Below are 23925 nucleotides of genomic sequence, written 5' to 3'. Positions count from 1 at the left end.
CACTGGGAACCAGCTCTCCTCCAACCGGGACCATCTCCCTTCGAGCCTCCCAGTGTCTTGTGTTGTCCCGAGTTATTTCATTGATCTAGAGTCCAGATGAGATTTGTATTCCTCATGTACAGGAACGAGAATTCTTTCAATGTCTCCGATCAGTTTATGTGGCGTCCTCTTAAAGAAGGGGAAGGTGTCTTGGCTGTTTCTGCTCAGCCCGACAGTTCGCCCTTCTTCATCCTCCTCTGCTTCCATTTCCCAAAGAGTTCCCCAAGATTCACAAAGCTGGAAACTGTGTTATACGGGATGCGCCTTTAACATTTGTGCACCTGCCAACTGACAACATTTTCCCAAAATCTCTTCACAATCCTCTGTCTTACACCGTGTCCAGGGAGGAGAAATCCCGTTTTGTGGAGAGATTCCCGAGGCTGGTGAGTTTCTCTTTGGAGTAAAGATGGTTAACCGGCAATTTCCCGCGCCTGTTTATAATGATGGGAGTGGGAACCGTGGGCATGGGCACTTTGACGGGCAGGACCAAGTGTTACCACTGACCAGAGGGAGTGAACAGAGGGACTGGGATTAAAGGAATCGAATGAAAAGCAGCACTTCTGGGCAGTACATTCAGAGAATACGGCAGGAGCTCGATGGGTCTAGCAGTATCTGTGAAAAGAGAAACAGAAATAACGGTTGGAGTGTGGGATATTTCTGATTAAGAACTCGAGCAGCCTTTGTCGAATCAAATAACTAGCCTGGCCTTGCTGACATGGGATTTCTGAAGTCTGAGCGAGAATGTGCCCCACAGGAAGATGTTCAAAATTCCAGGAGACAGGATTTGACCCTGCGTGGGGAAACATCAATGGATGACAAACCCATCGCCTTAATCACTCTGCCCCGAATACCCTTGCTTACATGGGGCTTAATATTTCTTCTAGAATGGAGAGTTGTAACCTGAAACACTAGTATTTGGCTTGTCATGTCTGCAGCATGACCCCAGTATTCACTGTCACCCTCTCTTGGTTCAGAACGGAGGAGGATGCTGGGAGATCAAGTTGAATGACACCCACATTGATGAGAGGTAAAGTGGATGGGAAGGATCCATTTTCATGTGCAGAGAGATTCATAAACACAGCGGTGCACCGAGTGTCCTTGTGTTTGACTAGCACTTACACCGCCAGCTGAATTACAGCCATTGAAGTGCTCTTGAAGAAGACTCTCCATTGGCCAATCTAATGTGTAAAATCAGCTCTAATTGGTTAATCAGATGTCAAAATATGAAATGTTTTCAAATACTCACAGCTGGCAGTAGAGAGTGAAGATCTACCTTCAGGGGTTCATTCTGCTCTGATTTACACCCAGGATAATGTGGGACTAGAGGGCCTCATCACAGCGGAAGGGGTCAAACATTGAAGACTCTGATGGGGAGGATATTCTCTCTATGAGAGGGTAGCAAATCAGTGGAATTCTTTCTAACAGAGGGCCGTCAAGGCTGAGATAGACAGACATTTAGTCAATTCGTAATCAAGGGCCAGGGAGATAAGGCTGAGAAGGGGAGTTGAGGATTAAACAAATCAGCCCGTGATCTCATTGAAAACTCGCCGACTTGATCGGCGAAAATGCTTCCAACTGATCTAATATCTTTGCTGTCACTTGGAAGATGCTAAACCCCACTGTAAACGAAGAAAAGCACAAAGTTAGGAAGAGATGACTGCAGACAAACGGAATCACAATTATTTATTGCTAGGAAAATCAAACTGTCAATTTGCCAGATTTCTTTGCTAACGTGGGCGGTAGAGTTGACCAAGGGAGCTGGTGATTTGAGTGTTCTTGGATATGAAAAAAATAAAGGTCAGTGACATTTGTTTTCTGGCAAAATACATGACCTTTTCTGATGCTCACAATGAAAGAGATGGTTTCCATGAAAAGACAGAGACTAAGTCACCTGTAAAGTAATCGAAGACCAAGATATGACTCGCGATGTTCTGTGGGACATATATGATTTATTGATTATTGTTCTCCAAACTTCCTTTACAATGGAACCGGGAGTGGGAGCGGGGAAATTAAACCCAACCATGTTTATTGCCATCTTTTATCACTCACACACACTATTTATTTCTTGTACATTTTATTTCACATTGTGGGTACTGCGAGTGGGCTTGTAAACTGTATCTGCTGGTGAGTTCTTTCCTCACTGTTCCTAATCTCTTCCAAAACACATTCCGCATCCTTATCTCCTGAATGAAGGTAATCTCTAACCATTGTGTAAGTGTCACTAAAACCTCTGCATTTCACACGCCTCTGTATGTCATCTCCCAATATTAACTGATACTTTACTGTGTTGCAATTGTGCATAATATGAGAAAAACGAAATAGAGACTGGTGGACCTGGGTTTCTAACACACGTTATTGCAGCTAAACCGCAGATGACTGCCCACAATACGATCATGGAAACACACACCGATCCATCAGGCAACACAGAATAAGATCAGCACTAGAGGACAATGTAAGGAATCCATCTGCTGACGAGGCAGAGTCCTCACAGTCAACACTTTCGCTATTCTTCCTGCCAACAACTTTTCCCACTTCTTATTTGCGAGACAGGAGTTTTGTTTATGAAACGTTCCAAGAACAGGAACAATCCCCTGGAGCCGTTTCCAATTTAAAGTGGAATGGTTGTCCCTTTCACACGGGAAGAGCCGTTCCTGGGGAAGGATTTTCCATGTGCTGTGTCCCAGTAGCCGCTTTCTGTTGGCAGCGGGGCCTTGGAGAGATTGGGGCCACATCCAGCTGCAGACTCATGTGTGTGTGCGTGTGCATCTGTGTGTGTGAGTGTGTGTGTGAGTATGTGTGTATGTGTGTGTGTGAGTGTGTGTGTGTGTGTTTGTGTGCGTATGTGTGTGTATGTGTGTGACTGTGTGTGTGTTTGTGTGTTTGTGTGTGTCTGTATGTGTGTGTGTGTGTCTGTATGTGTGTGTGTGTGTGTCAGTGTGTATGTGTATGAATATGTGAGTGTATGTGTGTGTGTGTGTGCGTGTGTGTGTGTATGTGTGTGTCAATGTGTATGTGTATGAATATGTGAGTGTATGTGTGTGTGTGCGTGTGTGTGTGTATGTGTGTGTGAGTGTGTGTGTGTGAGTATGTGTGTGTGTCAGTGTGTGTGAATGTGTGTGTCAGTGTGTATGTGTGTGTGAGTGTGTGTGTCAGTGTGAGTTTGAATGTGTGTGTCAGTGTGTATGTGTGTGTGTGAGTGTGTGTGTGTGTGTGAGAGTGTGTGTGAGAGTGTGTGTGTGTGTGTGTGTGTCAGTGTGAACTGGGTCAGCAATGAAGCTGCTGATGGCAACACTGAACAACTTCAAGGCAGCGAGCAGTCGGCGCCGACACACCATTGGGTAAAAACTGTGACTGCAGATGCTGGAAACCAGATACTGGATTAGTGGGGCTGGAAAAGCACAGCGATTCAGGCAGCATCCGAGGAGCAGTGAAATCGATGTTTCGGGCAAAAGCCCTTCATCAGCCGACACCCCATTGCCCTTCTGCCCCTCTGTGTTCCTCACTCGGCCGAAACTCTCCAATTCCTGTGGAATTCGGCATCTCCAGACAGTTCGGGCTGGATCTTCCTGTTCCAGACACGGGAAGTTTCCCGCCAGAAAGGTTTTATTCGAATTGACGGCTCCGTTTTCCGTGTGAAACCCATTTTTGCTGCTGCTCTGATCGCGCTCTCTGAGCTGAGTGCTCACATTGTCGCTACTTTCCGACTGAAATCTTGAAATCAACAAATATATTGTCTTGAATTCTGCCTTTGGGGTTTAGGAGGGGAGCAAGGGGATAACTTCAAATGAAAACCTTTGATTTGCGCAAGAGAGACTCAGAGATTCAGTGATATGAACGTCCTCACAAACATAACTAGGTTGGACGAACCCACCCGCCCTCTTCCTCAGTCTGTCTTACACAATGTTCACACCCACACAATTCACAGGCCAGAAATATCACCAAATGTGAATGTGAATGAATAGAATGAAGGACAGTGACTATCTCAGCTGTAACACACCAGGATTGTTTCCAGGGTGAGTACTACATGTTCTGTCACTCACAAGAGCCGATGCAGCACCACGGAGAGTTGGGGCTGTGGATACAGTGAGGAGTTTGGATTTGAACCATGGGATTGCACATCAAGCATTCCCAATGTATCACTGTAAACCTGAGTGAAAACACTGCAGTGGAATGCACCATTAAAGCAGTTTGGGAGGGTACCAGTCTCCTGGAGCAGATCACGGCCCAATTCGACAAGATCTGGAGAAAGGCAGCCTTGGGCTGCGAAATCACAAGGTTATATTCCCATCACAGAAATTACTGCAACACCCAGCTCCGATAAGAAACTGTCTCACCACAACATGTTTTAGAAAATAAGGTTTTGGTACCTGGACAGTTAGTGAACTTGCTCAGATCTGTACTCTTTTTACTTACAGATGGTAACTTAAATCTTTCATGCCTATCATACTCTATATTTACAGACAACCTCTTGGCTTATAGCTGAGGTGGCAGCAGGGCCCAACTACTGTATGCACACACTCTTATCCTTCGGCAGAGGGACCATACACGGTGGTCTTTCCCCACTGCGTCTTGGCAGCAGCTGCCCCAAGCTTCAGCGTGTCCCTCAGCATGTAATCCTGGACTTTGGAATATGCCAGTCTGCTACATTCAATCTGGGTTAATTCCTTCAACTGGAAGGCCAGCAGGTTTCGGGCAGACCAAAGCGCATCTTTCACCATGTTAATCGTCCGTCAGGCACAATTGATATTCATCTCAGTGTTCATCCCAGCGAACACTGCATAGAGCAGTGTCTCATGTCACGGAGCTGCTCGGGACAAACCTCGACAAACTCCACTGCATTCTTCTCCAGATGTCCTTTGCATAGGCACATTCCAGAAGGAGATGTGTGACAATCTGGTCCCCTCCACAGCTGCTTTGAGGGCAGCGTGCGGTGGGGCAGAGAGTCCGGGCATACATAAAGTATCTCACAGGCAGTGCCTTTCTCCACACCAACCAAAGGATGTCTTCGTGCTTGGTTGAACGTTCTGGTGATGATGTATTCTGGCAATGAGTTTCAAAGACTGTGCAGTAAACTGCCCCAGGATTGGCCCTCTCCTTTTCCCAAAGCGTCACAAGGACACTATGTTTGATCACTTCCTGATGGACTTGTGGTCAGAGGTGTTATTCTTCACAAGTTTCTTCATGAAGGACAGTTAGTACGGAACAGTCCAACTACTTTGAGCATTCCACGGCAGTCCATCCTTCCCAACACTGGGGACAGGTAGAACCTCAGTACGTAGTGACACTTGGTGTTTGTGTGGAGGGGATCCACGCACAGCTTGATGCAGGCACACACAAAATTGGCCAAAAAGGGTGAGGGTAGGATTGAGTGTGTTTTTTCCCACTTTCTACAGATCTTTATGCATGGTGTCTCTTTGGACATGGTCCATCTTTGATCTGCACATGAAGTGGAAACAGCCAGGGGGACTGTGACAGCACATTTTTGGGGAATAGGCCAGGCATGCACCACATACAACAACAAAGAGTACCTCACACCGAATGACCAGGTTTTTACCCAAGATGGAGAGCAACTGTTTCTCCCATCTCCTTAGTTTCTGCCTCGCTTTGGTGACATGTTCCTCCCAAGTCTTGGCACAAGCCCCAGCCCCTCTGAACCAAATACCCAGCACCTTCAGGTGGTCAGCCCTGACAGTGAAGAGGATAGGCGATTGATCAGCCCAGTTTCCGTCGATCATGGCCTCGTTCTTGCCTCAATTTACCTTGGCCCCCGGAGGCCCATTCAAACTGGTCACAGATGCACCTGAGTCTGTGCACTGGCAGTAGATCCAAGCAGAAAATAGTGACATCATCCATGTACAGGGAGGCCTTAATAGTCACCCCTCTCCGTTTCTGTTAGGCGAGGAGACTAGGACCCATGCGCACAGCCTTAGAATTAGAGGGGGTCAATTTAGAACAGAAATGCGGAGACATTTCTTCAGCTAGAGAGTGATGGGCCTGTGGAATTCATTGCCGTGGAGTGCAGTGGAGGCCAGGACGCTAAATGTCTTCAAGGCAGAAACTGATAAATTCTTGATGTCACAAGGAATTAAGGGCTACGGGGAGAATGCGGTAAGTGGAGTTGAAATGCCCATCAGCCATGATTAAATGGTTGACTCGATGGGCCGAATGACCTTACTTCCACTCCTATGTCTTAAGGTCTTATGGTCTCTCAGAGTCGCATCCTTCTGATCGTCTCACTAAACGGCTCTCCACAACATACAGTTAAAGCAGGAGAGACTGGGCAGCCCCTCCTGACTCCGGATCTGATTGGGAAGCTTTCTAATTCCTACCCAGTGATTGAGACAATGCTCACAACGTTGGTGTAAAGCAGTCAGATCCAGTTGCAGATTCCCTCTGCAAAACCCATTTTGGCAAAGGCTTTCTCCTGGTCCAGGCTGATGAGGCAGGTGTGTGGTGGTTTACCGCACTGACCTGAATGAGCTCATAACATTTCAGACATTCAGGACAAAGCAGCGTCCATTTCATTGGCAGCATATTCTTAACCAACCATTCTCTCAAGCAGCAGCAACCTTTGGACGAGGTGGGACTTTAACCCGGGACTCCTGACCTACATCTAGGGAGACTACCACTGCACAATATAACACCTTCCAATAGTAGCGTTCCACCTTCGTAAAAACGTACAATTTATTCTATCTCTCTGCATAGTAGATTAGATTACTTACAGTGTGGAAACAGGCCTTTCGGCCCAACAAGTCCACACTGACCCGCCCAGACCCATTCCCCTACACTCACCTCTTCGCCTCACACTATGGGCAATTTAGCATGGCCAATTCATCTGACCTGCACATTTTTTGGACTGTGGGAGGAAACCGGAGCACCCGGAGGAAACCCACACAGACACGGGGAGAATGTGCAAACTCCACACAGAGAGCCGCTCTAGGCTGGAATCGAACCTGGTGCTGTGAGGCAGCAGTGCTAACCACTGATCCACCATGCCGCCCATTACTTTCGACAGGAGTTAATATTATCGGACGAATGTCGGGAGCTTGGAATAATACATTTAATGGATCAATGAGATCAGACGAAATGTTACTGAATGTAGGAGCTTTATGGATGGACCGAAGAGCCGTCAGTGTCTCCAATTCCTCGTCAGACTCTCAGAGCGCCTGAGGGAGGAGTTGTTACCGTAACCCGGGTATGAGCGACATTGGATCTTCATTAAGGGGCAATGCCCCAATTTGAAACGGTCTCTGTCCCTTCCCCACAGTCCCAGGTCCTTTGTTCCCACTGGGAAAAAGAGGAATTGGGGGAAATGACTTATTGATGTTTGTTTCAGGGAATCATTTGGGAAAGCAGCACATGCGCGACGCTGTCCCTCTCCCACAACCCCCACCCCCCCAGCCTGACACTTCCCGAACAGTGGAGCGCATGCGTGAGCACCCTCCCCCCCCCCCTCCCCCGACACCGCCCCCCTCCCCAACACCGCCCCCCCCCCCCCCCCCCCCCCCCCACCCCACCCCTCTCCAACCTCCGGGGGTTGTCAGTGAGGAGTATTTCCTCCGGGAGTGGAAGGGTCTTGTTAGAAACACACTGCAATGGAGAGATCAGCACGTTCCTTCCAGCAGCTCATCGGGATGTGAGCCTGGGACACAGAGGGGGCTCAGAGACCAGGACTGATTCAGGGTAAGGTCCGGGAGAATCGGGGGCTGTCTGTAAGAGGCTGAGAGGAGCAGACACTGGTCCTGGAACTTGGAGTGAGCGGCCTGGGGTGTAGAGAGAGGCCTTTCTCGGGCTGTATGTGGGCCTGCTGAGGGAGGCAGAGTGGGAAGAAGCTGCTGTGGTTTTCAGTCCTTTAGACACTGAGGACAATTCATTGTTCAGTTTTTGTACCCACTGTGTGTTGGCATTGTGCAGGGAAATTATGGAAACGTGACAGTCCTGTAAATGAGATGTTTTGGAGGCGCTAGATTAACAGTTTCGAGTAAAAACATTTGAAGTGGCGTCTGTTGTTGTGCTCTTCAGTGGTTAGTGGATTGGGAGCTGGAGATCGAACTGGGTAAGCATTCCGGTTCCTCCGGATTCATGGTGCTGTGCATTTGTTGCTCAGTTTCTGCATTTCATTCCATTGGTGTAGAGTTATGAAAACCTACGCTAAAAATTTCACAACGCCAGATTATAGCCCAACAGGTTTATTTGGAAACTCTAGCTTTCGAAGTGCTGCTCCTTCATCAGGCACCTCCAAACCATGCCTTTTGATGAATGAACAGAGCTTCGAAAGCTCATGCTGCCAAATAAAGCTGTTGGGCTATAATCTGGCGTTGTGAGATTATTGGCTTTGTCTCCCCAACACCGGCACCTCCAAATTATGTAAAACAAGACAGTCACGAGGCGAGGAGCAGCTCGTGAAGGCAAGGATGGAATCAGACCCGTGGTTCTGTTAGAAGTGTTGGCTTAAATGAAAAAGAAACATCCAAATAATTATTGAACTGATCAATGTAACATTCAGTTAATATTGCCAAACTCAGCTGATGTTGATTTACAGGAGTTATCTCTTCACGCAAATACTTAAGGGGCCAAGACAATGGAATATTTTCAGGGTTCAAAGCCAGCACCTTTGAATAATCAGCAGGTATGTTCCCACTGCTAGAGTGCAGATCATCCACTCCACAGTCACATAGCCGATTGAGTCAGCCTACTTTCCAGAGAGATATGTTTAAACCAAGAGTCAAGCACCATGTTAGCAATGTAAGTTTTTTCCCCTCCATTCACAATGCACACTGCCCCAGTTCCAATAAACGTCATCATTCATAGGCCATTGATGTTCTCACTGCTTTTGAAAAGGGGCAGACTTATTCCCGGTCTAAAATAGATACTTGGGATCAGCAGTAAGTCGATATTAATTCTAAGCCTTTTTAAATTTAGAAACAAGATAAACAAATAGATCATTCTGTTGCATAGTTTCAACAACCTTACATGCGGTAGATGTTAAATACTGACAGAGAAGGAAACTATGCTCAGAGGCAGGACAAGAGTCACAAAAGTGGATGCTGAAAATCAGAATTAATCCTTTAGTGAATAGATGAGATGTATATAGATACAACATTAAGTAAAGTGAATTCAAAACACACATTGTTAGCCAATGTCTGATAAAATGGGAGAAAACACATATTCACACACACACATTGTATTAAAATAAGTCCCAAGTACACACACTGACCCCAAGACACATTATAAAATTGAACAGCTGTGTTGCATAAACTGGCAGGTGTAGTTTGGTAACTACATTTTTGGAAGGTCAAATTTGAACGAACAATACTGGGTTAGAGGCAGGATGCTTGGCAGTGTGGAGGAACAGAGGATCTTGGGGTCCAAGTCCATAGATCCCTCAAACTTGCCACCCAAGTTGAAGGGATTGTGAAGAAGGTGTATGGTGTGTTGGCTTCAATGAGCAGGGGAATTGAGTTTAAAAGCCGTGAGGTCATGCAGCTGTATAGACCCCTGGTTCGACCACACTTGGAATATTTTGTTCAGTTCTGGTTGCCTCATTATAGGAAAGATATGGAAGCTTTAGAGAGGGTGCAGAGGAGGATTCCCAGGATGCTGTCTGGATTGGAGGACATGTGTTATGGAGCTAGGGCTTTTCTCATTGGAGCAAAGAAGGATGAGGGTGAGTTGCCAGAGGTGTACAAGATGTTGAGAGGCATAGATAGAGTGGATAGCCGGAGACCTTTTGCCATGGCAGAAATGTCGGTCACGATGCGGCATGATTTTAAGGTGATTGGAGGCAGGTTTCGGGGAGATGTCAGAGGAGGTTCTTTACACAGAGAGTGATGGGTACTTGGATTGCACAGACAGCAGTGGGAGCCGAGTCAGAGACATTAGGGACATTTAAGCGACTTTGGGTAGGCACATGGAAGATAGCACAATGCAGGGTATGTGGGTTAGTCTGAGCTTAGAGGAGGAGAAAAGTTTGGCACAACATTGACAGCTGAATGGCCTGTATTGTGTTGTACTGTTTTATGTTCTAAGTACACTCACGTATTCGCAGAGCTAAATCTGACCATAAAAATTCATAACTACACTCACATACAGATTGAGCAGAAGCTGATAGGCATAGATAGATAATCGCACTCACATATTGACATAGCCAAATCTGACAGGTATATTGACATCTAACTGCACACATTCACTTCTGAGAAACTGACAGGTACTGATTGACAACTACATTTACATATTTGTGCAGCAGGCTCTGACAAGGACAGATTTATAATTAATCTCACATATTGAAAAACAAAGTCCTAGCTGGAGACGAATAATAACACTTGCATTCCCAGAGCAAAAAAAAATCACAGGTATCAAACCATAAGTGCTTTAGCTTGTTCATAAACCCAGCAATGGATTGATGTATTCATTCACATGCATAGGGCAGAATCTGTAAGGAAGACGTGCAGAACATCACTCATGCTTTCAGATGGCAGAAACAATTTGATCACCACCAGACGCCTGGAGGAAGAACGCCTCATCTTCCGCCTCGGAACACTTCAATCCCAGGGCATCAATGTGGACTTCAACAGCTTCCTCATTTCCCCTTCCCCCACCTCACCCTAGTTCTAAACTTCCAGCTCAGTAACTGTCTCCATGACTTGTCCGGACTTGTCCGACCTACCTATCTCCTTTTCCACCTATCCACTCCACCCTCTCCTCCTTGACCTATCACCTTCATCCCCTCCCCCACTCACCCATTGTACTCTATGCTACTTTCTCCCCACCCCCACCCTCCTCTAGCTTATCTCTCCATGCTTCAGGCTCACTGCCTTTATTCCTGATGAAGGGCTTTTGCCCGAAACATCGATTTCGAAGCTACTTGGATGCTGCCTGAACTGCTGTGCTCTTCCAGCACCACTATTCCAGAATGTACAATTTGATAACTATACTCAGAGTCACAGAATCTGACAGGTTAAAAAATTGATAACTAAGGACGTAGGTTTGCTTGCTGAGCTGGAAGGTTCACTTTCAGAAGTTTCATCACCATACCGGGTAACATCTTCAGATAGCCTCCAGTTTCATATGACAGAGCAAGTGAGGACTGCAGGTGCTGGAAATCGGAGTCGAGATTAGAATGGTGCTGGAAAAGCACGGCAGGTTTTGGGCAAAACATCGGTTTTCCTGCTACTCGGATGCTGCCTGACCTGCTGTGCTTTTCCAGCGCCACTCTAATCTGGAAACTGACAGAGACAGTTGATAAAAAGAATCAAATATTAGAGAATAACAGGTACAACTTTACTGTTACACTAAGCAGAAACTGACAGTTTCAGATTGATACTAACACTCATATATTGGGGATATTCACAAAGTAGAAACTGATAGGTACATGTTGATGATTGCACCTAAATATTCACATGGCAAGATGAACATATCATGATTTGGAGATGCCGGTGTTGGACTGGGGTGTACAAAGTTAAAAATCACACAACACCAGGTGATAGTCCAACAGGTTTAATTGGAAGCACACTAGCTTTCGGAGCGATGCTCCTTCATCAGGTGGTTGTGGAGCCTGTTCAGCATCTCACTATTGCTCAAATCCTCCAACCCTGGCAACATCCTTGTAAATCTTTTCTGAATCCTTTCAAGTTTCACAACATCCTTCCAATAGGAAGGAGATTCCACATGTGGCCTAGCAAATGTCCTGTACAGCCATAACATGACCTCCCAGCTCCCATACTCAATGTTCTGACCTATAAAGTAAAGGATAACAAATGCCTTCTTCACTGCAACTCTACTTACAGGGAACTTTGAATCTGCACTCCAAAGTCCCTTTGTTCAGCAACACTCCCTAGGATCTCAGCATTAAGTGTATACGTCCTGCTCTGATTTGCTTTTCCAAATTGCAGCACCTCACATTTATCTAAATTAAACTCCATCTGCCACTCCTCAATCCATTTGCCCATCTAAACAAGTTGTCCATTCTACTCTGAGGTAACTTTCTTCTTGTCCATTACACCTCTAATTTTAGTCTAATTTTAGCAAACTCACTAACTATACCTATGTTCACATCCAAATCATTTATATAAATGACGAGAAATATTGGATCCAGCATCAATCCTTGTGGCACTCCACTGGTCACAGGCCTCCAATATGAAAACCAACCCTCCACTACCACCCTCTGTCTTCTACCTTTGAGCAGATTCTGTATCCAATGGCTAATTCTCCCTATATTCCATGAGATCTTTCCTTGCTAACCAGCCTCCCATGAGGAACCTTGTCAAGCACCTTACTGAAGTCCAAATACATCACATCTAATGTTCTGCCCTCATCAATCCTCTATTATTTCTTTGAAGAACGAAATCAAGTTTGTTCGACATGATTTCCCAGACACAAAGCCATAAGGACTATCCTTAATCTGTCCTTGCCTTTACAAATACATATAAATCCTGTCCCTCAGGATTGCCTCCAACAACTTGCTCATCACCAATGTCAGGCTCATCAGTCTATAGTTCCCTGGCTTTCCCTTATTACCTATCTTTGATTAAGCAGTCTTAAAATAAATTGTCACCCGATAATGAAAAAAACAATGGTATCATTCTGATGACCAGACTGTGATATCCCGAGTCCTAGTTGGACCCTGCACTATAACATTTTCAAAGGTCCATTGCTTTCCCCTATTCTACTCTGAAGAACAACGCAGATTTATTTCTGTTGCAATTTGTTGTGTTTTCACTTGACTATTAATCCTTTTGGCACAAACAGCGTGGGCTTTTTCCAGCCAAAACAGAAGACATGAATTGAGAACTCTCTCCTCTCTCACTTTGGTAACTGGCTTTCTACTTTACAGGCAGTATTTAAACTGCTCAGTAATGCAGAGTAGGTAGATTAAAGTTGATCAATCCAATGTGGGCATCCCTCTTGTATGAAAAGAATGGCTCCTTTAAAATAACATTTTTTAAAGATAAAATCAGTGCATTTGCACAGCAGAGAGGAACCTCTATGTTAAAATTTAATTTCCAAGATCTTCTTACGGTTCAAACATTCTTACGGTTCTCTATTGACAGTCTGTCACATATGAGCGGAGTTTTGCAGGACAATAAACTGATTCCTGCAGTCCCACTGAATAACATATAATGACAGATAGAGAATTAATTAGTGAGTGCACAAAGTATACAAGCAAAGGGAACAAACAAACTTAATTCTGCATTCACTTAGAATATCAAACAGATCTTGAAGAATCTGCCAGTTATTCTTCTTATTCATGCATTTAAGGACTAAAGTGTTAGGTTCTTTTTCCTGAGATTCATACACACTTGATGCAACTGCAATACGCTAACTTCTATGAAGCCAGTACAGTACAAACTTTCTGGAGGAACACTTTCACAGGCTCCTGCGAAGGGGTTATTCTGCTGAGCGTGTGGGTGCTGGAGCGCTGGTCTATCTGGCTGCGGTGCTCGAGTATCTGGCAGCTGACAACCTTGAAGTGGTGGGTGACACTGGTCTGGACAATAAGAAACCCGCATCCTCCCCTGACTCCTCCATAATGACAATAAACTCAACAAGCTGCTGGGATGAGTGACCATCGTTCATGGCGGGGTGCTGCCTAATCTTTAGGCCATGCTGCTGCTCGAGAAAACCACCACTGGGGACACCACTAAAAGGTGAAGAGACCATTCTTTATTCTGACAACCCAAAGGCTCTTTTCAGAGCCACTCACGACATCAGTGAAAGAAATGAGGCCATTACCCTGATTGACTTAGACTCCTAGACCAGATATCCAACATAAGCTGGTAAATGGCCCACATTTATGGCCCACATCCCATTCATCTACCTATCCTGATGCCTTTTAAATGCTGTAAATGTACTAGTGTCCACCACTTCCTCTCAGAGCTCATTCCATATATGCACCACTCTCTGTGTTCAAAAAGTCCTTTTGGTCCTTTTTAAACATTTTCCTCTCTCACCTCAAGCCCATGGCCTCTCATTTTGGACTCTGGATAAGATATTGGGGAATCAACACTCCCACACCATGAGGGAAGAAAGACTTTGGCTGTCCATTCTATCTGTGTCCCTCATGAACTTATAAACCTTGGTAAAATGACCCTTCAGCCTCCGATGCTTCGGGGACATCATCCCCAGCCTATTCAGACCCTCACAACAGCTCAACCCCTCCAACCCCGCCAATAACTTTGTAATTATTTTTGAACCCTCTCGAGTTTAACAACATCTTTCGTATAATTGGGAGATGAGAATTGAACATGGTATTCCAAAAGTTGCCCAATCAATGTCTTGTACAGTTCCAACATGATATCACAACCCTTCTACTCACTGCACTATCTGCATTCTTCACTACTCCATCACCTGCGAGTCCATTTTCAAGGAACAATAAACCTGCACTTCAAGGTTTAATTAAAGCCCTGCCCGAATTTGTGATACCAAAATGCAGTACTTCACTTTTAGTTGACATAATCTCCATCTGCCATTCCTCGCTCTTCTGATCAACATCCCGCTGTACTCTGAGATAATCTTCTTCACTGTCAACAACATCAATCTTGATGTCATCGGAAAACTTACGAACCATGCCTCCTTTATTCACATCCAAATCACTTATTTCGTGTCAAAAATGAGTGGACCCAGTACACCACTGCTCAGAGGCCTCCAGTCTGAAAAATACCCTTCTACTATCCTGACTCCAAATTAATTTTGTATCCAAATGACTAGCCCTCCCTGGAATCCATGTGATCTAACCTTGCAGAACCTTGTCAAATACCTTGCCAAAGTTCATATTGACCACGTGCACCACCCTGGATTAATTAATCTTCTTTGTCACACCTTCAAGATCGTAATCAGATTACTGAGACATAACTTCGCACAAACAAAGCCATGCAGACCACCCCTAATCAACCACTGCCTTTCCAAATGCATGTTAATCCTGTCTCACACAATGGGGTGACATGATGGATCAGTGGTTAGCACTGATGCCAAACAGCACCAGGGACCCAGGTTCAATTCCAGCCTCAGGTGACTGTCCAAACTCCACACAGACATTCTCCTAGTGTCTGTGTGGGTTTCCTCTGGGTGTTCTGATTTCTTCTCACGATCCAAAAATGTGCAGATTTGGTGAATTAGACATGTTAAATTGCCCATAGTGCTTCAGGGATGTGTGGTGCATTGATCCAGAGTAAATGTAGAGTAGTAGGGGAATAGTCTGGGTGGTTTACTCTTCAGAGGGTTGGTGTGGATTTGTTAGCCCAAATGGCCTGTTTCCACACTGTAGGAATTCTATGACCCATGTCCACTATTGGCCCACTGGTCTACTCTTCCCCAGCTTTTCCTTGCCACCTTCCTGAAGTAATAACATCACGTTAGCCACCCTCCAGTCTTCTGGAACCTCACCCATGGCTATCCATAATACAGTTATCACAAAGTGCAACTTTTTCACGCAGAGGGTGGTACATGTATGGTATGAGCTGCCAGAGGAAGTGGTGGAGGCTGGTACAATTGCAACATTTAAGAGGCATTGGATGGGTGTATGAATAGGAAGAGTTTGGAGGGATATGGGCCGGGTGCTAGTAGGTGGGACTAGATTGAGTTGGGATATCTGGTCGGCATGGACGGGTTGGACTGAAGGGTCTGCTTCCATGCTGGTCACCTCTGACTCTATGACCAGGTTATAGTCCATCAGGTTTATTTGGAAGCACGAGTTTGTGAAGTAATGCTCCTCCAACCACCTCCTGAAGGAGCAGCGCTTCGAAAGCTAGTGCTTCCAAATAAACCTGGTGTTGTGGGATTTTTAAACTTCATCCACCCCAGTCCAACACCGGCATTTAGAAATCACAGTTATCTCAGGAATGTGTCCAGCAATCCCTTTCCTACATTTCCACGGAGTTGTGGGATGCACCTGATCATATCCCGTTAGTTTCCCTTTTATTGTGGGACTTTATTGACCGTTTTAATCGCATGGATATTGGACGTTATAGTCAGAATCCAACATCCGCATCCCTTCAACCCCTGCACTCAGCCAGGTTCACAGTGAGGACTGGGAGACAAGGGGATTGAGGTGTTTATCATGGAGTATCATATAAAGCTCCATTGTAATAACGTCAATAGATGATGCATTATTTGTTACTGCACTGTACGGGCCTCTGCGGTACAGGTCTTTATTTATGCATCACTGAGCTCCTATACGCCTCGATCACAGCCAGTTTCACATTCCCTTTTAGCACATTAGGAAGAGCTGAAATGACCCAGTGTAGCAAAGAGTAAGGCCATGAGCTTATCTCAATGAGTGGCCTCTGACCTCTGCCCTCAGTCTCGGGTGTGTTCATCTCCAAGGTAAAAACAATGACTGCAGATGCTGAAAACCAAATACTGGATTAGTGGTGCTGGAAGAGCACAGCAGTTCAGGCAGCATCCAACGAGCAGCGAAATCGACGTTTCGGGCAAAAGCCTCCTGATGAAGGGCTTTTGCCCGAAACGTCGATTTCGCTGCTCGTTGGATGCTGCCTGAACTGCTGTGCTCTTCCAGCACCACTAATCCAGTATCCTGTGTTTATCTCCAGCCTCTTTTCCCTGTCCACAGAAAGGGAGCTTATTAAAAGCTATTGAGTCATTTTCAGCTCCTTTCATGTGTTCCTGTTCCTCTTTACTCCAACGGCTCTTTTCAGAGCCACCCACCACTTCCCTGAGATAGTTGAACCGTTTTAGTTTGCAAGTGATTCTGGGAATGTATAACTAACGATATTTATCTCGACGCTATCTCTGTTTTTTTTAATGTTCCCTACATTAAGAGTGCCCGCTGACCATACCTTCATCTCTAAGCATTCGGATTAAACCCTGTTTTCCCTGCCTGTTAGAGAGCATAGGGAGTCATTTTTCAGCGTCTTCCCCAGTCCACGTTGCTCTGACACTCGGTCAGTTCAGGAGCGATCCTGGTGGGGAATGAACCGTAAATTTCACCCAGAGCAAACAAGGAAAACGTCCCCTCTCCTCGAGTCCCACGGATAGATTTTACATTTGAGTTCTTTTTTTTTCTTTTATTTTCAAAACTCCACGCGGGTTTTGTCCCGTTGCAGAATGCTATCAATGAGAGACTTTCAAACTGAACCGAGATAAAACTGGAGCCGCAAAGGGGAGTTTTTGCTGAAGTCAGATCGAGTCCAAGAAAAACACGGCCCCTGAAAGTAGTCTCGAAAGATGCTGTTAATACGCTCACCTGGAGCAATATTGTCTGATGTATTATCAACATATCGCATTTTATGAAATACGAAATAAAAGGATTAGTTGTGGAGTGCAATTTTTGTCGCGTTTTTGTTTGTTTTAAAGGTTCTGAGAACGGCACTTAGTGTCAGAAATGGAGAGATTCAAGTAGACAAGGGAAAGAGATAAAGGCAGATTCTATATTTGTAACCTAAAGTAAATAATCGCTAAAGTATTGATACATTGTACTTTGTAAAATTCCCTGTTTTGTACATATTGACAGGTTTTTAAATTGGAGAGATTAGACAATGTCTGGAAGAGGAAAGGGCGGTATGAAAGCGCGCACCAAGGCGAAGTCTCGGTCGTCCCGGGCTGGCCTGTCGTTCCCGGTGGGCCGTATTCACAGATTCCTGAGAAAGGGGAACTATGCTGAGCGTGTGGGGGCCGGAGCGCCGGTCTATCTGGCTGCGGTGCTGGAGTATCTGGCGGCTGAAGTCCTCGAACTGGCCGGGTACGCGGCCCGGGACAACAAGAAAACCCGCATCATCCCCAGGCACCTGCAGCTGGCCGTGCGCAACGACGAGGAGCTCAACAAGCTGCTGGGAGGGGTGACCATCGCTCAGGGAGGGGTGCTGCCTAATATCCAGGCCGTGCTGCTGCCCAAGAAAACCGCCCCCACGAAAAAGTGAAGAGACTGATCTTGATTCTGACAACCCAAAGGCTCTTTTCAGAGCCGCTCACAATATCAGAGAAAGAAACTAGACCCCCACCTCTGTCAGGTTGATTTTTATTTTTGCATTTTTAATACGAGGAGCTTGGGCCTGAAGCGTACATCGTGGTTTATTATAACTCGCTGTTGTAGTAGAGTGCTGTGTGTATTATTTGCTGGAGTGCTATCCCTACCTGTGCGGTCTCTGAATTTAACCCTGGTCATATACATACACCGCCCAGCCCCTGAGATCCTCGTTCACTGCCAGTTTCACACAACAGCCCTTCCTCATGCGGTTGAAGGAACCGACCCAGTACAAGAAACAGTAAGACCATGAGCTTATCATAATCAGTCCCACTGCGGTTTATTCTCTGGTGTGTTCACATCAAGCCTCTTTTTTTAAAATTCCCTGTTCACACAGAGAGAAGATATTATCCAATACTGAGTTATTTTCAGCTCCTTCAGTGTGTTCATGTATCTCTTTAACACTCGATCATTTCAGGAGCTCCAGCTCCCAGTGGGGCACGGCGGAGGGAAATGCTGTCCGGCCAATTCAAGAAGTGTCCCATCTTTGAGTCCGAAAGGACAGAGATATTGTACGTATTGTTACTTAATTCCCAAAACTCCGTGCGTGCTCTGTCCGGTTGCAGAATGAAGCTTTCTGCTGTTAGATAGAAACTTTCAAAATGGACCCAGAGCAAAGCAGAACAGCTGCGAGACTGCAATACTTAATGTGGTGTCAATTTGCAAGGAAGGAGGGGTCTTAAAAACAGTGTCCATATTAATATGCTCCCCGGGAAGAATGTTGGTGGACTCCCTGCGAATCAGACAGGGAACTCGGCCCATCGAGTTTGTGGGTGGCACGGTGGTTCAATTCCCGCCTCAGGCTACTCTCTGTGTGGAGTTTGCACATTCTCCCCATGTCTGCGTGAGTTTCCTCCGGGTGCTCCGGTTTCCTCCCACAGTCCAAAAATGTGCAGGTCAGGTGAATTGGCCATGCTAAATTGCCCATAGTGTTAGGTGAAGGGGTAAATGTAGGGGAATGGGTCTGGGCGGGTCAATGTGGATTTGTTGGGCCGAAGTAATCTAATCTAATCGTCCGTCCATAGAGCACCTACTCAAGGAGACTGGGTATGGAGAGGTTGGAGAACAAGTGTATAGATTTGTAATGTCAAAACTAATCAGTCATTGAGCACCAATGTATTCTTCCCCGTAAAACTACCATCTTATTTCCTCATATCAAATCGGAAAGAAAGCGGTTGATGATTTGGGGCCAATCTGTTTCCATCGCCCCCCACCCCCAATCAGCAGAGGTTTTCCCGAGAATTTATCATCTCCTGCCCGCATTGAGATTATAACGATGTCCGCAGAACATCATTGAAGCGCTGGTGTCCCGGTGAAACTGAACTAAGATTGCTAAACATGTGTCTTTAACTCATGGGACATAAATGCCGAGGTACTGAATTCTCAGCCAGGCTCAGCTCCTTCAATAACACCTGGATTGTTCCAGTGCAACAGCAGCAGCAACTCTTGGGTTTATCATGAGGAGACCAATGTGCCCTGTGGGGTCCTGCTCTCTCTCTCTCTCTCTCTCTCCATGGTTCCGTGGCTCTGGTTTCTCGGGGTGAGTGTGCAGGGTCGGCCGGGCTCCCATTTCCGCGGATCCGGCCACCCAGCTTGATGTCTTTGGGTGTGGATGGCGCCCAGGTTGGTGTCCTCAAAGAGCCCCCACCAGGGTAAAGTCCCGCTGGCCTCCTGCAGGGCTATCACGGCCGAGCTCTGGAAGCGCAGGGCGCTGTTGAAATCCTGAGCGATCTGTCGCCCCAGGCCCTGGGTCAGCAGCTCCCGGGGGAGATTTCTGGGAGTTCCCGCAGAGCCACCGAGCCAGGCCTGGAGCCATGAGGCTCCTTCCCTCCGCCATGCCCCGGTCTCTCTCTAACAAGACACCGCTGTTCCCATTTCAATACCAGCTTCTCCTCCTGCCGCTGAATTCCACCAAGTCATTTCTTGGGGACTCTGTGTGAAGCGGGGTTTCTGTCCCAGTGTTCCTCTCTCAAGGCACTGTTTCTCTGAATGTGGGAAATGGAAACACTGGAAGTGTCCCTGAGCTGGTAGTCAGTGACAGTGAGAACGGGACCTCACGCTGATTTATAGAGAGGCCGGGGCATGGGCGTTTCAATGAAACAAGCTGTTTTTATGAAGCTCTTGTTTTTCCTCTCTATGAACATGAGGCTGAAGTCTGTGGGTTTCCCGCTGAGCACTGAGTTCCCGGCCACTGTGCGGAAAGGTTCCGTTACAGACACAGTTCGGGGCTGGAGGAGGAGCTGGATGGTCAGAGCCATTTCTGGGCTCTGTCTGTCCCTCACTTTCCTGCCGGGACTGTCTCTCACTCTCTGTCCCTTTCTCAGTCAGGGCCCGAGCCAGGCTGTATCATCAGGCAAGGGGAGGCAGCTCCGCTCTCATTCAGCAGCGGTTTGAGTGAAGAAGCGTGATGTCTGGGAGAACATTACAGCCCAGGAGCAGGCCCTTCGGCCCTCCAATCCTGTGCTGATCCACATCCTTTATCTAAACCTGTCACCTATTTTCTAAGGATCTGTATCCCCCGCTCCCTGCCCATTCATGTATCTGTCTCGATACATCATAAATGACGTTGTTGCGCCCTCCCACACCACTTCCGCTGATAATACATTCCATGCACCCACCACCCTCTGCCTAAAGAACTCTCTATGCATATCTCCTTTAAACTTTTCCCCCTCTCACATTGAACTCCTGACTCTTAGTAATGAGTTCCCCACTCTGGGAAAATGCTTCTTGCTATCCACCCTGTCTATACCCATCATGACTTTGTCGACCTCAATCAGATATCCCCTCAATCTCCATTCCTCTAATGAAAATAATCCTAATATAATCAATTTCTTTTAATAGCTAGCATGCTCCATATCGTGGTGAACCTCCTCTCCATCCTCTCCAAAGCATCCACATCCTTTTGGTAATGTGGTAACCAGAACTGTAGGCCGTATTTCAAATGTGGCTGAACCAAAGTCCGGCCACTGTAACATGACCTGCCAACTCTTGTACTCAATACCGCGTCTGATGAAGGAAAGCATGCCGTATGCCTTCTAGACCAATCCATTACCTGCATTGCTGCCACTTGGACCTGAGCACCTGGATCTCTCTGTACATCAATTTGCCCCCGGGCTTTCCCATTTACTGTATTGTTTGCTCTTGAATTGGATCTTCCAAAATGCATCACCTCGCATTTGCCCCGATTTCTCTGTTCAGCTCTCCAATTTATCTATATTCTGCATTATTCTCTGACAGTCCCCTTCACTATCTGCTACTCCACCAATCTTACTGTCATCTGCAAATTTGCTGATCAGACCACCTATATCTTCCACCAGATCATTTATATATATCACAAACAACAGTGATCCCAACATGGATCCCTGTGGAACACCACTGGTCACAGTTCTCCATTTTGAGAAATTCAACTTTGTCACTTCCTCAAATAATTCTATTAACTTGGTAAAACATGACTTACCCCACACAAAATCATGTTGCCCATCTCTGATAAGCCCATTTTCTTCCAAATGTAAATAGATCCTATCCTTCGTATCTTCTCCAGCAGCTTCCTTACCACTGACATCAGGCTCACTGGTCTAAGTATCTGGATCATCCCTGCTACCTTTCCAAAACAAAGGGAAAACATTAGCGCAACTCCAACCCTCTGGGACTTCATCCGTGTTCAAGGATGCTGCAAAGGGATCTGTTATGACCCCAGCTATTTCCTCTCTCAGTAACCTGGGATAGATCCCATCTGCACCTGGGGACTTGTCCACCTTAATGCCTTTTGGAATATCCAGCACTTCCTCCCACCTTATGCCGTCTTGACCGAGAATAAATCAGACATCTATCCCTAACCTCAACATCCATCATATCCTTCTCCTCCGTGAATAGCAATGCAAAGTACTCATTAAGAATCTCACCTATTTTCTCTAACTCCACACATAACTTTCCTCCTTTTTCCTTGAGTGGGCCAACCCTTTCTCTAGCTGTCCTCTTGCGCCTTATATATAAATAAAAGGCTTTGGGATTTTGCTTAACCCTGTTTGCTAAAGATATAGAACATAGAACATTACAGCGCAGTACAGGCCCTTCAGCTCTCGATGTTGCGCCGCCCTGTCATACTAATCTGAAGCCCATCCCACCTACACTATTCCATGCACATCCATATGTCTGTCCAATGATGACTTAAATGCACTTAAACTTGGTGAATCTACTACCATTGCAGGCAAAGCATTCCATACCTTTACTACTCTCTGAGTAAAGATATTTCATGACCCCTTTTAGCCCTCTGAATTCATCATTTCAGATTGGTCCTACATTCCCGATAACCTTTCAAAGCTTCGGCTGTCCTCAGTCACCTAGACCTTATGTATGCTTCCTTTTTCCTTTTCGCTATCATCACAATTTCACCTGTCATCCATGGTTCCCTAATCTTGCCATTTCTATCCCTCTTTTTCACAGGGCCAAGTCTATCCTGCATGCTAATCAACCTCTCTTTCAAACCCTCCCCACATATCAAATGTGGATTTATCTTCTAACAGCTACTCCCAATCTACATTCCCCAGCTCCTGTCGAACTTTGGTATAATTGGCCTTCCCCCAATTTAGCACTCTTCCTTTAGGACCACCTTTGTCTTTGTCCATGAATATTGTAAAACTTACGGAATTGTGATCACTATTCCAACGTCAGCCCCTACTTAAACTTCAACCACCTGACCACGCTCAGTCCCCAACACCAGGTCCACTATGGACCCTTCCCAAGTTTGAACAACCGCCAAACCTCAAACAGATCATTGTTTGTAGCAGGCTGCCCAGCTCTCAGGACAACTCCATACAACCCTGTCATGGTAGGCGCTGCAAGATGTGTCAGAGTGTGGACATGGATACCAACATTACACGTGGGGACACTTCCCACCTTGTATGTGGCAGGTACTCGTGACTCAGTCAACGTTGTCTATCTTATATGTTGCAGGCAAGGATGACCTGTGGTGTGGTGCATTGGGGAAACCGAGCAAAGGCTACGATAACGGATGAATGGGCACCGCAATCAACAGACAGGAAGGTTCCCTCCCAGCTGGGGAACACTTCACTGGTCCAGGACATTCGACCTTGGACTTTTGGGACAGGCAGCCGTGAAAAGTGGCCAAGTAGAGACTGATAGTTAAGTTCAGTACCCATAGGGAGGGCCTCAGCTGGGACCTTGGGTTCATGTCACATTACAGGTGATTACCATAGCATTATACACTCACACTCACACTCACACTCACACTCACGCGGACGGACATACATATATACAGGTGCTCACACAGACACACACACCCTTACAGACACACACACTCCTACACTCACACATGCACCCCCTCACAGACTTAAGACACTCTGCACTCGCTACATGCACATAGACTTTCTCACACTCACAACCCCCACCCCAGACAGACACACACACACAGACAGACAAAGACCCACATGCACACATATATTTTGTGGGGTGAATTTGTACTTGCAGAGTCACATTGTACTTTGCTCAAAAACTGCATACATTCATGTCGAACTCTGAGCTCAAAAACTGCACAAATTTATGTAAAGCTCCGTTATCTCACTTTTTGATTAGAATCAACTAAACATCATGGCACAGACAGAGAACACAGGGGGCTAACACCTTCAACATATTGTCTAGCTATCACCCATTATTAACAGCTAACCCGAGAATGCAACTTTGAAAAAAAAGGTTTTGTGATTTACACATGAAAGAAGTGAAACTATCACTGTATTCTAACAGATGAAAGACTCAACAGACAATCAAGTTATCAATGCATAGTTTCAGTTACATCACACTAAACTTTTTGCTATAAATCCTGTGTGTTAGGATTGAGCCCTCCACTACCATCTGATGAAGGAGCGATGCTCCAAAAGCTAGTGTGCTTCCAA

The 23925-nt window shown here is 46.0% G+C and overlaps 1 protein-coding gene across 1 annotated transcript; it reads left to right on the top strand.

Moving 5' to 3' along the window:
- The first annotated feature begins 7657 nt into the window (after positions 1-7657).
- Positions 7658-23115, top strand: LOC140484511 (histone H2A-like). The gene is made up of 3 exons (XM_072582891.1): positions 7658-7722; positions 17507-18002; positions 22970-23115. The coding sequence occupies exon 2, from the start codon at positions 17532-17534 to the stop codon at positions 17910-17912; it is 381 nt and encodes a 126-aa protein (XP_072438992.1). The 5' UTR covers positions 7658-7722; positions 17507-17531; the 3' UTR covers positions 17913-18002; positions 22970-23115.
- The last annotated feature ends 810 nt before the right edge of the window (positions 23116-23925 follow it).

Source organism: Chiloscyllium punctatum, chromosome 13, assembly GCF_047496795.1.
Source record: "Chiloscyllium punctatum isolate Juve2018m chromosome 13, sChiPun1.3, whole genome shotgun sequence".
NCBI classification, from domain to species: Eukaryota; Metazoa; Chordata; class Chondrichthyes; order Orectolobiformes; family Hemiscylliidae; genus Chiloscyllium; species Chiloscyllium punctatum.
This window is presented reverse-complemented; position numbering and strand designations above follow the sequence as displayed.

Excerpts from the sequence above, each read along its gene's own strand:
- LOC140484511 (XM_072582891.1), top strand. The coding sequence starts at position 17,532 with ATGTCTGGAAGAGGAAAGGGCGGTATGAAAGCGCGCACCAAGGCGAAG.